The 18,268-nt window shown below is 40.3% G+C and overlaps 1 protein-coding gene across 2 annotated transcripts in view; it reads left to right on the plus strand.

Annotated features, from left to right (window-relative positions):
• The window catches only part of EPHA5 (EPH receptor A5), a 227,446-nt gene that overhangs the window by 191,372 nt on the left and 17,806 nt on the right, over positions 1-18,268 (plus strand). For both annotated transcript variants that reach the window (XM_081970085.1, XM_081970086.1), the window contains exons 8-11: positions 10,688-10,790; positions 11,328-11,395; positions 14,448-14,573; positions 15,118-15,303. In XM_081970085.1, the coding sequence (XP_081826211.1) occupies positions 10,688-10,790; positions 11,328-11,395; positions 14,448-14,573; positions 15,118-15,303 (483 nt within the window). The remainder of the gene's footprint in view (positions 1-10,687; positions 10,791-11,327; positions 11,396-14,447; positions 14,574-15,117; positions 15,304-18,268) is intronic.

Raw genomic sequence — 18,268 nt, forward strand, 5'->3', positions numbered from 1 at the left:
GGGAGGGCCTTCTCCTGGTGCCGTCCACGAGGCAATGCCGACGGGCGACACCAAGGAGTAGGGCCTTCTCTGTGATGGGCCCAACCCTCTGGAATGACCTCCCCCCCGATATTAGAACCACTACTGACCTCCGCTCCTTCCGACAGAAACTGAAAACACACCTGTTCCGACTGGCTGGTTTGGCATAATTTTAACGTCTACCTCCTGGCATACACATTCTTACTGGTTTTTAGAGGGATATTGTTTTAAATTTAACTTGATATTTTAAACTTTTGTATTGATTTATTTATTAGCTGTACAGTTTGGCATATTTTACCCTCCTCTTATACATGTATTTATATAGTTATTTCTACGTTTTAATCTGTTGTATTTTGGTACGGACTGTACACCGCCCCGAGTCCCTTCCGGGAGAGGGGGCAGTATATAAACGCTAATAATAAATAAATAAATAAAATATGTTGTTGTGGTTGAAGCTGAAGTATTCATTGACAGGTAGGACATTGTAGCAGATAAATGTATGTACTATGCTTAGGTCGAATCAAAGATGGCAAAGTTCTAAATTGTCTAAACCCAAAATTTCAAGTCTGGTGGCATAAGGTATTCTGTTGCGAGCAGAGGAGTGGAGGACTCTTCTCATGAAATATCTCTGGACTCGTTCAATTGTATTTATGTCTGATATGCAATGCAGGTTCCAGACAGATGAGCTGTATTCAAAAATTGGTCTAGCAAAAGTTTTGTATGCCCTAGTTTGCAGTTCAATATTACCAGAGAAGTTACGCAAGATTAGGATTACAACTTTTAATGCCTTTTTGGCAATGCTGTTACACTGAGCTCTGGCACTTAGATCATTTGAGATGAGTACTCCAAGGTCCTTGACTGTGCAGAGGTTCATCTACGAGGTCATATTCTCCCAGCTTGTATTTTGTGTTCTGATTTTTTCTGCCAATGTGTAAGACAGAACATTTGTTGGTTGAGATTTGGAGCTACCAATTGTTTGACCATTCTGACACATAGTATCATATTATCATATATTATGACACATAGTATCATACTATCCTAGACATTTTTTTAAAAATGAAACTTTAAAGCAAGAGAAAACAATTAACAGTGGATAATAAAATAAAACTTATGCCTTAAATCTCAACAGAAAAGCAGCATCTTCACTACTGCATCTGTAAGTGTTAATAATGAGTTCCATCTAGAACCTTGATGACAAAATAACAGGGCTACTTTTGAAAAGGTTGCCTCCAGGCTCATAGCTAAAAACCTGACAAGGCACCTTTTCTTATGATGAATACTTAGAATAATGATTTTAAAGGTTTCAGAGACCATGAAACTACAGACCAGTCAGTTTGAATCAATATCTGGAAAAATCCTGGAAAAGATAATCAACCAGCAAATTTGTGAGCATCTAGAAATGAACAAGGCAATTACTAGAAGCCAGTATGTGTTGTTAAAAATGGATCATACCAGACCAAACCTTCTTTGAAAAACTGACTAAATTAATGGATCAAGGAAATGTTTTGATATACTATACTTTGGACCTCAGTTAGGCATTTGACAAAATGGACGACAACATACTCTTGATAAGATGGAAAGTGTTAGATAGACAGTACCACTACTAGATGGATTCATAGTTGGCTGACCAACTACACTCAGCATGTAGTTGTTAATGGAACATTTACATGAAGAGAAGCATGCAGTGAGGTATCTTGTACTGTTTTGGGGCCAGAGCTCTTTAACATCTTCATACATATCTAGATGAGGGGACAGAAATAGAGTTCATTAAATTTGCAGACAACACCAAGTTGGAATGAATTGTTAATATTTAGAGGATAGATTCAAGATTGAGAAGGATCTTGGAAGCCTTGAACATTATTAAGCAGAGATCCCACCTGGAATTAAGAAGAACCCCTATCAATGACAACAGTTAAACAATGGAGCATCTTGCCTTATGGAACTGTGGGTGGAGATTTTTTTTTCTTGTTTTTTTTTAAACAAACATAAACGGACAGAACAAAAAACAAAAAACCATCTTCCATTACAAATTATAGAAAGTGTGTCAGTTGGTTACAAAATTTCTGTGCATCCCTTCCATAATCATCATTTACAATTCATATCAAATCACATATTTTAAATCAAATATATTTTATATATTACTATTATTGTTCCTCAACCTTCATTTGACTATGATTGTTTTTACATCCTTTTATATGAAATATTCTAAATTTAAAGTAAAATTATATAATGGCATTCCATTAGATCCTCCTAAAATCATCCAGTAAAATTACATCTTTATAACATTTTCTAAATAAAAATTGGTTATATTTAATAACAAAGCTTTTAAACCTCCTCTCATAATCTCCATTTGTAGTTTATATATATAATTTCATATTATCAAACATTATATATATATATATGCTGGTTTTGTTGTATTCGGGTCTTTTCCCGTGTAAGGTTGAGATTGTCTTTGCAACGTTTCGGCAGGATCACACCTGCCATCTTCAAGCTGTGGGCTTAAAATGGGAACGGAGCTGCCGTCTTTCTGTAAGTCTTGGTGGGAGGGGATGGGGTGCTGGCTTTGTTTCAGTAAGTGGAATGATTGGTTGTGTGGTTGTATCATGATTGGTAGATTGGTGCTGATTGGTGCAGGTTGTGTGTGCATAGTTGTTTTGTATTTTAACGGCTTGGGTGGTGGGTGGTGTTCGTTTGTTGGCTAGGGCTGGTTTCCAGATGTTTGGTAGGCGGGAGGTATCATCACGTTTGTTCATGCTGTGGGGGTGTTTCTCTATTTCGATGGCTTCCATGATTATTCTCTTGTGGAGGTGTTCTGTTTTGGAGATTAACCTGGCTCCTTCAAAGTTGATTTCGTGTCCTGTAACTTTAAGGTGCTGGAAAAGGGAAGAAGTTTTTTCTTTTTTTCTTACTGCATTTTTGTGTTCTTCATCCATAATGGACAAAGATACAAACAGATAGAAGGAGCACCCATGGGATCACCCCTCTCTCCTGTCATTGCAAACTTATACATGGAACATTTTGAAACCAATGCCTTAGACAAATCTGAACACAAACCCAAACTCTGGCTTAGATATGTTGATGACACTTTCGTGATTTGGCCACATGGAAAAGAAAAACTGGACAACTTCCTCACACATCTCAACAACCTACACCCCAAAATACAATTCACCATGGAAATAGAAGCAAACAACCAACTTCCCTTTCTGGATGTCCTAATCTACAAAAAACCCAATGGCTCCCTAGGACACACCATCTACCAGAAAAAAACACACACCAACCGCTACTTAAATGCACAATCCCATCAACACCCTGCACAGATCAACTCTGTAGCCAAGACCCTAATCTCCAGAACCAAACGCCTAGCCGACAAAGACCACCTGAAAACTGAATTACACAAACTCACAAATGTATTAATCTCCAATGGATTCCAAAGAAAAACAATCACCAACCTAATCCAAAAGGAGACTCCCCCAAAAGGGAGTCTGTGTGTGTGTGTGTGTGTGTGTGTGTGTGTGTGTGTATGTATGTATGTATGTATGTATGTATGTATGTATGTATGTATGTATGTATTTGTGTTACAACCCCTGGTATGCCCAAATATGGGAGGGAGCTCACTACTCCCCCTTTCTGTCCTTCGGCTCATTAAAGAGGACCATCCAGGCAGAAAACCATATTTTAATTTTTAATGTTGCCTTTTATATTTGTGTTGTATTTGTGCTGATAAATAAATAAAGGGAGACTAGTATAGATCTATTTCAACCTATTTAGATCTCATCAGCTAGCTGGATCGATTCCCAGTAAGGGTATGGCTAGCTGATGAGACCTAAATTGGTTGAAATAGATCTATACTAGTCTCCCTTTATTTATTTATCAGCACAAATACAACACACACACACACACACACACACACACACACACACACACACACACATATGCATTATTAATAATTTATTTGACTTTAACTATTATCACTTCATTTTATACATAATACTCTAAATTTAACTAAGTTTAATTTATTTTTATTATATACTTTCATTACATCAACCTGTATCTTTCCAGTAATAGTGCAGTCTTATGTCTCTTGCCATTTGTAGCATTAGTATTCTGGTTACTTTCTTGGTAAGTCTTGTATGGATTTCTCTTCGCAACGTTGTTCATTTCGTATCTTATGAAAACTCAAAACCCTCCATCTGCTCCTTCCATCAGCTTGTCTTTGGTTATCACTGGTGCTTCTGTCAAGATTCCTCTCCTTACCTCCATCAATTTTTCTCTCTTTTCTTCTTCTACCCTTTGAAATCTGGGGTAGAGTTCCAGTCCATCTATCTCCCCTTTCCATATTCCACTCTTGCCATTTCCAACCATGCTCAGTTTGCTGTTGGTATCCACAATTTTCTTATCTCTTTGCTATTTTTTTCTTCAATTTTTAGAACTCTGTCCTCCATTTTCTTCATTTGATAAACATCCTCATTTTTTCCATCAATTTTTTCTGTTTTGTGTTCTATATTCTCCAATCTCTTCTCAGTTTTCTCTGTAATTACTAATATTTTTGAAATTTCAAACATAATTTGCAATGTTAAAATTTCTTTTTCCTGTTTCCCCATTCTTCCAACTTGTAAATACTGTCACTATAGCATTCAAGGCTTTTTGTTAAATTTCAGGCAAGTTCATTATAATCTTTCAAGTCAAGGCTTTGTCTTCTCACCAATCCAGCTGCTGATAGAACTCCCGAAGAACACCTATGTAAACAACCTGTGCTCTTCCTACTATCACTCTCAGGAAACAAGCTGAAAAGCCTTGAAGTGTCAAATAAGCAAAGAGAAAAAAGAAAAAACAATGTTTCCAAGCCTCCACCCTCTAAGTGACAGTGTTACTTCTTTTCCCTCTGTTGTTACAGTCCACTTTATATTCCTCTTTATATTTTCTTTCTGTTCCAAACTTAAAGAAAAAAATTCTTAAATGGAGGGAGAAAACAATCCAATCAAGCATTGGAAAAAAAAGAAAAATCTTAATCCATAGGTATAAAAAAGAATAAAAAGTAGAAGAAAAACTAATCCACTCAATTTAAAAAATAGGGAACATTTGCAAAAATTCCATCCATAAAAAGAAAATTTTTAAAAAGATAACACCCTAAGTTTAATGCAGCCTAATTTCACCGCTTACTCTCTTCTGTCTTCAATTTTAATTTAGCTTTGATTTTTTTAGGGGGTAGTTTCTTTTCTAATAATAAAATTTCCTCACCAATTCAACGCACTTTCTCTTTCTGCTTTCCTTCCATTCTGGAGCTGTCCCAACTTCAGCAGCTTCAATGGCTGCGTTTCTGTCGTCGGAAATAAGAGCTTCTCCTGGATCAATCAGGGACTTTGCGGTGTCCCTGAGATCAGCAGGATGTTCTCTTTTCTCTCACCATCTCTACGGGACGGTTTAGGTCCAAAAGGACCATCCAGTGGTAGAAATATTGACAGAGATCTTGGAGCTCCAAGATCGCATGTCACGACGTCAGCTCCTCCTCTCGGGTGAAGATTTTCAAGAAAAGACTGAACAACAATTTGTCCAGAATGATGTAAGCTCTCCTATCATGGGTAGGAGGTTGGACTAGAAGATTCCAAGTCCCTTCTAGCTCTATGATTCTTTCTTTATAAATCAGAAATTACACTTTGAATTGTACTTAGAAACTATTATAATTCAAATATTATTCTGTTGAAACTATTTGCATTTAGCAGCAAATAAGAGAGAGTGTGAGAAAGTTCAGAATGAGACATTTGAAAGATTATATCAGAAGAAATATGTCAGTCCTTTTGCTGAGAAATATGATCAAAATAAATTCAATACCCTCCTTAATTAATTCAGTATAACTGAAGCCAAGAAATTTTGCTTACACTATTCCATATTCTCTATTTACTCAGATTAACTTCCAAGCTATGTTCCTGAAATCTGTGTTCTACTGACTTTCTTGATATTGCCAGCTATGTAGAATGTGACAACAAACAAGCTATCACATCTTGAACCAAACAAAAATTTCCAGATGGTTTTCAAAGGCAGACCAAACAAACCAATTTACAATAACCCAATTTGAAAGTGATATGGTATCAGTGATTGTTACAGGGCCTCCTCTCCTAAAATTACCTTAGTTGGTTTTATCAGCTGAGCCAGGGAATCTGCCTAATATGTAACACAGCCCTGGTTCAAATCCCAGTAAGGGTATGGCTAACTGATGAGAGCTAAATAGCTTGAAATAGATCTATACTAGTGTCCCTTTATTTATTTATCAGCACAAATACAACACAAATATAAAAAGGCAACATTAAAAATAAAAATATGGTTTTCTGTCTGGATGGTCCTCTGTAATGAGCTGAAGGACAGAAAGGGGGAGTAGTGAGCTCCCTCCCATATTTGGGCATACCGGGGGTTGTAACACACATACATACATACATACATACATACATACATACATACATACATACATACATAATGTAGTAATATTAATATTAGATTAATATAATATTAATGTGTTATTCAACTAGCAATAAAAATGAAATACTAGACAAGAACATTAATCACAATAAAAATAAACTATAATAAATCAGGGTACCCACATTTGCCAAAGTAAGTAAAAATTAATTTCCTTGACTTCTAGGGAAGAGATGACAAATTGAAGATTGCTCTGCTGAGAGTGGAGCTGATGACCACTACAGAATAAAGAGCCAATACACATGCTAATTGACTCTTTGTGATTCTTTTCTAGACAAAGAGAGGACTTGGAATTGTCCATAAGTGCTCCACACAATTGGTCCTCACAAGGAGATTGCAGTACAGCTTTGTCTGGTGGGTTTAGAACTCTGGGATATGAGGGATACCATTTTAGCCCAAAATATAGTCACTGGCTTTATGGACATAGGGTTAGCATACTTCCTTTTCTAATCACATTTGGAAATTGGTTCTTAACAGCTTTTCAGCTATTAGGAACCTTTTGAATGGTTCCTAAAATACCAGATTAATTTCCTTCAATCCTTAGTGAAAATAAGTTGTAAATCAGTATTTAAAGACTTTTTAAAAATTGAGGATGGGGTGGGGAGTAAAGAGCAAAAGGGTGATTAAAATATTTATTTTGGAAATTAAATGCATGAAGGGTACAAATGGATTTCAATTTAAATGTTGAAATTAATTATAAAAATTCTTCCTGTGGGGAAAATACTGTTATTTTAAATTCTTTTTAAAAAACCTAAAATGGGACTTCGAACTAAAATGGGGCTACTAAAGGGTAGCAGGTTACATAAAGAGTACATTTAAAGGAGAAAAACATTTAACTTTTAACTAATATAGAATACAGAACGATATTTGTGGAAATGGACCAGAAGTTAACAGTATTTGCCTTTATAGATAGACTATGTCTAAAATATGTTATAGAAAAGAAACAGGTTTTACTAGACAAGACTGAGGTAAATCTGAAGGTGGATTTAAAAATGACAGGCCACAAGAATATATGGAAAAGATGTTGCATTGGATATACAAATGAGTAAACAGATCTGTGAACATCTAGAAACAAAGTTATAACTTGAAACCAGCATGAGTTTGTTCAAAACAGACCTTGGCAAACCAATCTTATTTCATTCTTTGACAAAGTGACTAAATTAGTAGACCAGTGAAATGCTCGGGATAGGTATGCTGGTCTTGTTGTATTCGGGTCTTTTCCCGTGTAAGATAACAAGAGGGAGGGGGGAGATACATTGGGTAGGTAGGGAGAGAGAGTGTGTGTAGGTAGGTAGGTAGATAAAGGAATCTCTCTCTCTCTATAGATAGATAGATAGATAGATAGATAGATAGATAGATAGATAGATAGATAGATAGATAGATAGATAGATAGATAGATAGATAGATGATAGATAGATGATAGATAGATAGATAGATAGATAGATGATAGATAGATAGATAGATAGATAGATAGATAGATAGATAGATAGATAGATGATAGATAGAAATACAGTAGGTAACAGTGACGTGCAGTCAGGTGAGGCAAGTGAGGCACAGCCTCACCACTCTCATCATGAAAAAAAAAAGTAAAAGGAAAAAGCTGAGCCAGTTACTGTCTCACCGTGGATGACTCTGCTTAACTGTTAAAAAAAGCTGGAAAAGGTATGTGTGGGTTGGAGGGAGGGGGAGGAATTCAAACTTCATCCTCCTGGTGCTGTGCAGGGCTTTGGGCAAAGGCTGGAGGGAAGGACCCTGGCTCGCTTGTGCTCTCCCTCCCCAAGAGTAGTTTAATTGCAGGCAGAGCCACGTTGTGGGGCCGGTGTGTGTGCTACAGCATGGCTCTTTGCATGGCTTCCTGCCTCCTCCTGTGGTCTCCTCACTGGTGCTCTCCCTCCCCAAGTGTAGTGACTTCCTCCCCAGGCCCCCATTCATTTCTCTCTCACACACACACAGCTGGATAAAACTATATAAAAATCTAGCCCAGCTTCACTGATTACAAGTTTGAAAAGGCAACGTGGCTCCGCCTGCAATCAAACTACACTTGGGGAGGGAGAGCACAAGTGAGCACTGAGGAGACCACAGGAGGAGGCAGGAAGCCAGGCAAAGAGCCATGCTGTAGTACACACACTTCCTCCCAGCCTCTTTCTTTTGGAAGGCTCGGATCAGCTCCCCTCCGGCTTCTCTGACTCTCCTCTCACCCCAGCCTGCCAGCAGGAGGTGGTGGGTGGGCTTTATTGTGTTCCAGGCATTTCCCACCCAGACAGCCGGCTGCATTTGCAATGGTGGAGGTGTTTGGGAAAGGCAGCAGGGGAATGGGGGGGATGGCAGAGGAGCTGCTTTCAAGCCATTGGAAAAGATATCCAATCCAACTTTTGTTGTGTGTGGGGGTTTGTTTGAGAGTGAGTGAGAGAGGGAAGGGGTAGGAGAGATAGTCCAATCCAACTTCTGTGTTTGTGTGTGTGTGTGTGTGTTTGAGAGAGGGGGAGGAAGGGAGAGAGGGAGGAAGGAGGGGAAGGAGAAGAAAAAGAAAAAGAAAGAAGGAGCAAAGGAGAAAAACAAATGCTGTCGCTTTAAATTGGAACTGAGCATGCCTGGCTGTGGAATTCTGGGAGTTGAAGTCCACAAGTCTAAAAATATTTGAAACCCAGCACTGTGTCAGTGCCTCACCAGTCATAAACCTCACCGCACGTCACTGGTAGGTAAGTAGGGGGAGAGAGTGTGTAGGTAGCTGGGTAGGTAAAGGGATAGAGAGAGAGAAATAGAGAGAGAAATACAGTAGATAGGTAGGTGTTTCTGCTGGCACAGCACTTGATCAATGTAATTCTCATCAATCAGTTAAAGAGCTTTCCAAAAGGGAAAAAAAAAGTTTTTGCATTCTGCAAACCTCCCAAAAATGGCCCATTTTTCATAAATGGGAGGGGCGGCAAAAATGAGCAAAAATGGTCCATTTTTCACAGAAAATGGCCCATTTTTTGTCAAACAAATTGCATGCATAGCCTTATGGAGGATTATAGACTGCTGCTGGACACTGGGGGGGGGGGAAACGGCCCATTTTCCTCTCATTTCTGCGCTCCCCAGCCCCCAGGAGCTCTCTGCAAGCCTCCATAAGGGTATATACAGCCATTTTGGTGAAGGGGAGGGGCTTCGGGAGGCAAAAAATGCTGTATTCAGTGTATAAGACGCACTCAGATTTTCAGCCTCTTTTTTGAGGAAAAAAGGGGGGTCTTATACTCCGAAAAATATGGTGTAAGAAAACCCAAAAGAAAATATTGTGGATGATCTCTCAAATACCTTTCCTGGAAACTAGCTCCATTTTCTTTTTCCTGTTCTGAAGTGTTTCTAATACACCCGTTCGGAATTAGAATTCTAATTCCAATTAGAAGTTAGTACTTGAACTTTGTTTTTTTCTCCTGTTTTTCTCTTTTCTTTTTCTGCCTCATGTTTTGGAGGCATAAGGATTCATTTTGTGAGAAGATCTTAATTAGAATAAAAATAAGATAAGCTGTTGATTTCATGGAAGCATCCCTGTAATTTCCCTGGTACCGACCTGGAAGCAGTTTGCAGTTGGCTTTTTCAGGATTTTTTAAAATGCTATAACCTACAGCTGAAATATTTCCTGGTGATTTTCTATCCAAATACTAACAATATCCTATCTTGATTTACTATATAAGTGGAGAAAACAGATCTTAATGTATTTGAAACTTTTGAAATTATTTCAGATTTTGAAGTTTCAGGGATTAATTCCCTGTACATTATGGACTTAACTGTACACTAAATTAGGGTTGGGCAACCTGGGATCCTTTATATACTGTTGCATTCAATATGCTATGAGTCTTCCATGCCATTTAGTGATATTGTACATATCACTAAATCCAGAAAATAATTACACACTTCAAGAGAAAATTTTTCCCAGACTCGTATTGTCAGATGCATTGAAATATAGTGTCTACTTGGATGGTTGGGTATTGTAGGAATTATAAATCAATGCATCTGGAGACGAGGCTGAGAAATGATTTCAGCTGATTTTTTGGAAAAGGTTTTTTTTCCGTTTAATAGCTGTGTTTGATCATCATATTTTCTTTAAGTCTATATTAAAGAATCTTGAGTTGAGTCTTTCTCCATTAGCTTCTAAGTTGAAGCCCCTCTGAGTCTTGGCAGCAATTCTAACCATCATATCCCTTTTTGTTTCTCCTCTCAGCAGTAGTTGCATCTAGCGATCAGCATCAGATCCCTATAATTGCTGTATCTGTTACTGTGGGAGTGATTCTTTTGGCTGTTGTAATTGGTTTCCTTCTCAGCGGAAGGTAAGAAGAAAAAATTATATTCTTGTACCTTTCAACCCTTCCCTGCCCCTCCAACTTTTATCTAGCCAGACACTTTAGAACATGTTTCCTGCCCAGCCAGATCTATGACAATGTAATGTTCAACACACTCCCATCAGCATCTAAAAAGCCACATACAACAGGCACAATATAAATAAATACCACACACAGAACAGCGCACACTTTGCTACAGAGAAGTTCCCTGAAAATGGGCTCCAAAAGCTCGGAAGACAAAACATCTGGTCCCGGTGACTGACCCAGATTGGATCCTACAATATAAAGTTTAATGAAACCTTTGTTTTAGTGAGGAAATACTTTTGTCACTGTACTCTGAAGTGCTAATTTCTACAACTCTCTTCTTACAAACTTTTAAGTGAACTTCCCATGCATTTCGTTTCATAGCTACCATTACTGCTTTATTTGTTAAAGTAATAATGGCATATTTCTGTGCTATAATGCGTATATATGTATTTATGCATGTACATTTACATTTTTTTAATGTTAAGTTTTCCATAACAGGCGATGTGGCTATAGCAAAGCTAAACAAGATCCTGAAGAAGAAAAAATGCACTTTCATAATGGCCACAGTAAGTAAAATTTATTGAATGTGCTAAATAACAATCCTGGAAAAGCTGTTTTGTTTTGTTGTTCTTTACAATGCACAGTATACAGCATAATATTTATGTGACACAATTTATGGAGATGGCAGAAGAATAGATATCCTGAGCATCCAGTATAGTAAATCTCTGCTTCACATGCTCCAGTGTAGGAATGGAGAGAGAACCAGTGTCATATCCCCACTCTGCAGAACTCCTGGTTTGTTTGATTTGTTGGGTTTTTTTTCCTGTATTATTTGTCTTTCTCAAATGGGTACAAACGCTGCTGAAAAATGCTGAACTGCTGATAAAAATCTGTCCCATTACCTACCGTGTTTCCCCGAAAATATGACCTGCCCTGAAACCAAAGCCTTGCCACATTTTTCACGTGGGCAAAAATATAAGCCCACCCCTGAAAATAAACCCCCTGGACAACCCCCCCCCTCCGGCCAGGCAGAGCACCGCTCACCGACATAGCGGTATCCTGAAGGCACCAAGCCACAGGAGCTGGGTGGGGGGGGAGAAAGGTGCTCACATTGCTTGGCGCCTTCAGAATACCGCTAGGTTGAGGAGTGGCGTTCTGCCTGGCCAGAGGGGGGAGTTGCTGGGTGGCTGCTCCCTTGTGAACTGGCTCCCGAAGAGATACATATCTTCCAGCTCTTCCTGTAGCAGCAGCCGCCACTGCCGCGCTCCCAGCATAACGTCTTCTCCGGTTCCAAACTCCAAAACTCGGCTGCCAAGTCTTCCAGCAGTGGTCGCTCTAGGAGTGCGCTCTATAGTTGTGGGCGACAGAGAGTCTTCCAGCAGCCAGCCCACAACCATAGAGCCCACTCCTAGAGTGGCCGCTGCTGGAAGACTCGGCAGCCGAGTTTTGGAGTTTGGAAACAGAGAAGACGTTATGCTCGGAGCACGGCAGCTGCTGCTGCAGGAAGAACTGGGCCCGGACATGTTGAGGCTAGGAGGCATGCCTGCTGGGGGCAGAACAGGTGCTCATGCAACCCCCTTCTCCAGCCAGGCAGAGCTCCATGCACTAACCTAGGGGGTATCCCTAATGTGCCATGCTGCGGGAGCTGGGGAGCGAGCATAGCACCATGTGGCTTGGCGCCTTAGGGATACCCCCTAGGTCAGTGAATAGCACTCTGCCCGGATGGAGAGGGGGTTTGCCAGGCGGTTGCTCATGAGCTTGGTCACCTCATGACTGCTTCGCCCCTGAGGCTGTGCCTGGCTCTTCAGGAGCCAGTTCGCAAGGGAGCAGCATAGCACCATGTGGCTTGGCGCCTTAGGGATACCCCCTAGGTCAGTGAATAGCACTCTGCCCGGATGGAGAGGGGGTTTGCCAGGCGGTTGCTCATGAGCTTGGTCACCTCATGACTGCTTCGCCCCTGAGGCTGTGCCTGGCTCTTCAGGAGCCAGTTCGCAAGGGAGCAGCCGCCCGGCAACCCCAGAACAATAAGCCTTCCCCTATAATAAGCCCAAGGCCATATTTTGTAAGTAAAAAGAAAATAAGACCCTGTTGTATTTTCGGGGAAACACGGTAAGTACCAAATAAGTAGATTTATTTCTATTATTACAGATATACTGCAAATAATAATTCCAATTTACGGCTTGATATCAATTTATAATTTATTACAATTTGAGTTATTGCTGAAATATATATTTGAAATATATGTTAATGTATTACATATTTTTTTCAGTACACGGAAGTACTGAAAATCTCCAAAGTCAATAGTTCCCTCTATAAATAAAAAAGGAGAAAACAAATGTTTTTCTTAAGTACAACCTGATACCTGTAGTTTTTATGAAAATCATTCCCTAATAAAATAGAACGGCCTAATTAATTGTAATATATTTCAGTCATCTAATTCGCTTTAAACCCAATTGACCTGAATTATTGATTAAATTTTTAGACCATCTGGTTTTTTTTTAAGTAATGGGTTTGTGGTGGGAGCTCAGAAACATTCCTTTCTGACAGTGATATGAAATACTCATATATATGTTTTCATTAGTACTGAGATATTTTTATTTGCTACTGTCATATGTATATAGTAATTTTAATTAGGTAAAATATTAAGCTGTTACACTCATCCATCAGTATAAAAAATCTAGTTATCCTAGATGCTATTTCACTTAATGTGAAACCGATTCGCTCTCACAGGGAGGGGCTCATCCGGGTGCCGTCCACTAGGCAGTGCCAACGGGCGGCACCTAGGAGTAGAGCCTTCTCTGTGATGGGCCCAACCCTCTGGAATGACCTCCCCCCCGATATCAGAACCACCATCGACTTTCTCTCCTTTTGACGAAAACTGAAGACTCACCTGTTCCGTTTAGCCGGCCTGGACCATTCATAACCTTATTATACCTCTTGGCAGATATATTTTAACTGGGTAATTTTAATTGGGTATTTTTAGGATTGTTGATATACTGTTTTTATCTGCTTTACCTGTGCAGTGTTGTATTGCCTCCTCTTCTATGTTTTTATGTTTGCATGTTTGTAGTCCATTTTATCTATTTCATTTGACTGTACACCGTCCCGAGTCCCTTTGGGGAGAGGGGGCGGTATAAAAATCGAAATAAAGGTAAAGGTAAAGGTAATGTGGCACTTAGATAATTTGGATAGATACTGTATATATGGAGATGCTCTTCTGGATAATCTGAACCACTGCCATGAACATTTTTGCAAAGACTTTGGATCTGGATTTAAATCAGCAGTTAATATACATAAAACAGCATATTATTACAACAATAAATTTTACTGCTGTCACTAGAATAATGTGATCACATCAGCCAATCCTCGCTAAGTATTTAGTTGAGGTTTAGGCTTATTATAAACCCTTGATAAGTTGCATGAATACAGGAAAGGGGATATGGTCTGCTATCATCTTTTCTGAGTCAAATACTTTAAGAATTTTGTTAGTTCTCTTAGAGGTTTTTACCATTGGCTTACATTGTTACAACATGGTGATTATGCTTTTGAAAGTTGTTGTTTCATTTTAATTTACTTGCATATTTTAAAGAGAAATGTAATAAGTAATTTTATACACAGTTAAATTACCAGGAGTAAAGACCTATATTGATCCACATACCTATGAAGACCCTAATCAAGCTGTTCATGAATTTGCCAAAGAAATAGAAGTGTCATACATATCAATTGAGAGAGTTATTGGAGCTGGTAAGAAAATCTAATTGCTGTTTATCTCTCTTTTACATGTATTAGGATGATTGTTGGACTGCATTAACAAATATTCAATGCAAATAGATTTCCAATAAATGAATTGAAAATAAATTATATTTTATATTCATCACTGATAAAATTATTATTTATGAAAGCAAAATTAAGTTTTCTGTAGATAAAATGATTCACTAAAGAGCTTTATGTATGATGATGATTAAACAATATTAATTTAACATAAAGTAAAAAGGTGATCATCTGTCAGGAGCAATAGTGTTTCTATTCATAAATAGGAATCTGGTTCAAGTCTTCATTTAATGACATGGATAACTTGGATTGTTTCTTGGAGCTCAGTCACCTTCAAAAAAAATTATGGTTGACTTGGAATAAAAATGCAGTCAATGAGTAATGTTGTATCAGTCCTTCTCTTTGAAATAAAATCCTGAAATATTAATCAATATTTTAGATTTATGTGCAAAAGTCATCAGGCATTATCACATTTTAGTTTGAATTCTTTTAATTGAGAGGGTAATTTTTTTTGTAGGTGAATTTGGTGAAGTATGCAGTGGGCGCTTGAAACTTCCTGGGAAATGTGAGTTGCCAGTGGCCATTAAAACCCTGAAAGTGGGCTACACTGAGAAACAAAGACGGGATTTCTTGGGAGAAGCAAGCATAATGGGGCAGTTTGATCACGCCAACATTATACACCTGGAAGGCGTGGTAACAAAGAGTATGTACCTAATGCTAATGAATGTTTCATTATCTTTGCTTTACATACTATATATAGTAATATCTTGATGGCATTAAATTCCAATAATGTTACTATATCTAACTGTAATATCTATAATGAACAAGTTAGTAAGTCATTGAATCATTCATTATGTCTTCTCAAGCATTATTCATATTATATTGCTTGAGGATAATCAAACTTGGAAGTCAGAATAAAATATTGGTTTTTTAATGCAATGCTAATCCATGCATGCATTCCTCCCTCCTTTATTTTGAGGTTAGGATCTGGCCAGGGGGTATTCTGTTTTTTCTCCAAATAGCAGCATCCTTCTCTGTTCTTAAACAGAAAGCTTAGGATGGAAAGAAATAAGAAATTGTAAGAAATATAACATTGCCTCCAAAAAACACACAATAGGATGTTTTTCTTAGCACATTATATAACTTCCCTTAGATTCTTATACATTGCACTGAATATTTTCCTGGTCTTAATCTTACATCCAATGATATCATACAGCAGCAGAGGTACATGCTATGTCAGGTTACAATGTTGGCCTTAAGAAATAGGAGCTTCAGCACAATGTGTTTAGTAATCACAAATGGATGAAAACTGATCAAGGAAAGATTCAATAAATTTTCTGACAGTAAGAACAATCAACCAATGGAACAGTTTGCCTTTGGAAATTGAGAGAGCTTCATCACTGGAGACTTTCAAGAAGGGATTGTACTGCCATTTGTCAGAAATGGTGTGGGTCTCTTGCTTGGGCAGGGGGTTGGACTAGATAGTTATAGTTTAGTTATAGTTTATTTAATTTATAGACTGCCCCCTCTCTCCGTAGGGACTCGGGGCGGTGTACAGACCAATCATAATCAAACAATAAAAATGACATAAGACATAAGACATGAAACATAAACAACTCACACACACGGTCTGTTATAAAATCCCAAAACCAATTTAAATATTAAGAACAATTTTAAAACCCGTTAAAACCCCAATATAAAATTTAAAAAGCCATCCAGGAAGGTTTGAATAGATGTTAAATGCAGTTACGATTATGGTTGTAATTAGGCCAGACCTGCTACTCGAAACAGGTGGGTCTTGAGTTTCTTGCGGAAGAAGCGGAGATCAGAGGTGGTTCTAATATCGGGGGGGGAGGTCGTTCCAGAGGGTTGGGCCCATCACAGAGAAGGCCCTACTCCTAGGCACCGCCCGCCCGCACTGTTTAGCGGATGGTACCCGGAGGAGACCCTCTCTGTGAGAGCGGATTGGTCGCAGGGATGTATGGGGTAGAATGCGATCCCGCAAATAACTAGGTCCCGAGCCATGGAGCGCTTTGAAGATGACAATCAACACCTTGAAACGCACCCGAAAGGCCACAGGTAGCCAGTGCAGCTCACGCAGGAGAGGTGTTACATGGGAGTACTTAGTACTCCCCATAATAACCCGCGCGGCTGCATTCTGGACCAGCTGGAGCCTTCGGGTGCATCTCAAGGGGAGCCCCATGTAGAGAGTGTTACAGTAATCAAGGTGAGAAGTCACTAGGGCATGAGTGACTGTGCAAAGGGCGTCCCGCTCCAGTAAGGGACGCAATTGGCGCATCAGGCGAACCTGATGGAACGCCCCCCTAGCCACGGCCGTCACATGATCATCTAGCGACAGCCGGGAATCTAGGAGGACGCCCAAATTGCGTACCCTATCCACCGGGGGCAGTTGTACCCCCCTAATGGCCAGAGATGGAACACATTGGCTAAAGCGGGGCGCCGGTAGCCACAGCCACTCCGTCTTGGAAGGGTTGAGTCTGAGTCTGTTGTCGCCCATCCAGACCCGCATGGCTTCCAGACACCGGGACATCACCTCGACGGCTTCGTTGGGGTGGTTCGGGGTAGAAATGTATAACTGAGTGTCATCTGCATACAGATGGCACTCAACCCCGAATCCTCGAATGATCTCACCCAGCGGTTTCAGGAGAGGAGAGAGGACCGGCCCCTGTGGCACTCCACACGTGAGCGGCCTCAGGGTCGATCTCTGCTCTCCCGCCAACACACATTGCGTCCGACCGGAGAGGAAGGAGGAGAACCACCGCAAAACAGTGCCCCTCACCCCCATCCCCTCCAGCCGACGCAACAGGATACCATGGTCGATGGTATCGAAAGCCGCTGAGAGGTCTAACAGGACTAAGATGGAGGAACAGCCCCCATCTTTCGCCCTCCAGAGATCATCCACCAACGCGACCAAAGCCGTCTCTGTGCTGTGGCCCGGCCGGAAACCGGACTGGCGCGGGTCTAGATAAGTAATTTCCTCCAGGTGTCGAGGGAACTGCTGCGCCACCACACTCTCGACAACCTTCGCTAAGAAGGGAAGGTTGGAGACAGGACGATAATTGGCTAACTCAACTGGGTCTAGGGAAGGCCTCTTAAGTAGGGGCCTCACCACCGCCTCCTTCAAGGCGGCTGGCAGGAACCCCTCCTCCAGCGAGGCGTTCACCAGACCCAGGAGCCAGTCACGTGTAACCTCCCAGGTTGCCAGTACAAGCCAGGAGGGACACGGGTCCAATAAACATGTGGTGGCCCGCAGTCGCCCGCGTAGCCTGTCCATATCCTCGGCGGCAACAGAGTCAAACTCCTCCCAGATAGGTACCTCAAGACTCGCCTCCGGTGTCTCCTCACGATCACTGAAGGGGACCCATTCGCTCCGGATCTGAGCGATTTTGTCCTGCAGATATTCCCCAAATTCCTCTGCCCTCCCCTGTAAAGGGGCTTCCCGCGACCTCTGTGATAGGAGGTAGCGGGTCACCCGAAACAGGGCGGCAGGGTGGTTTTCTGCAGACGCAATAAGGGTGGCATAATATCGACGTTTAGCCACCCTTAGTGCCACAAGGTAGGTCCGTAAATGGGCTCTTACCTGTGTTCGGTCAGATTCGGCCCGAGAGGATCTCCATCTGCTCTCTAGGCGTCTCTTGTGGCGCTTC

This window comes from Natrix helvetica (assembly GCF_964273705.1).
Source record: "Natrix helvetica genome assembly, chromosome: Z".
NCBI lineage: Eukaryota > Metazoa > Chordata > Lepidosauria > Squamata > Natricidae > Natrix > Natrix helvetica.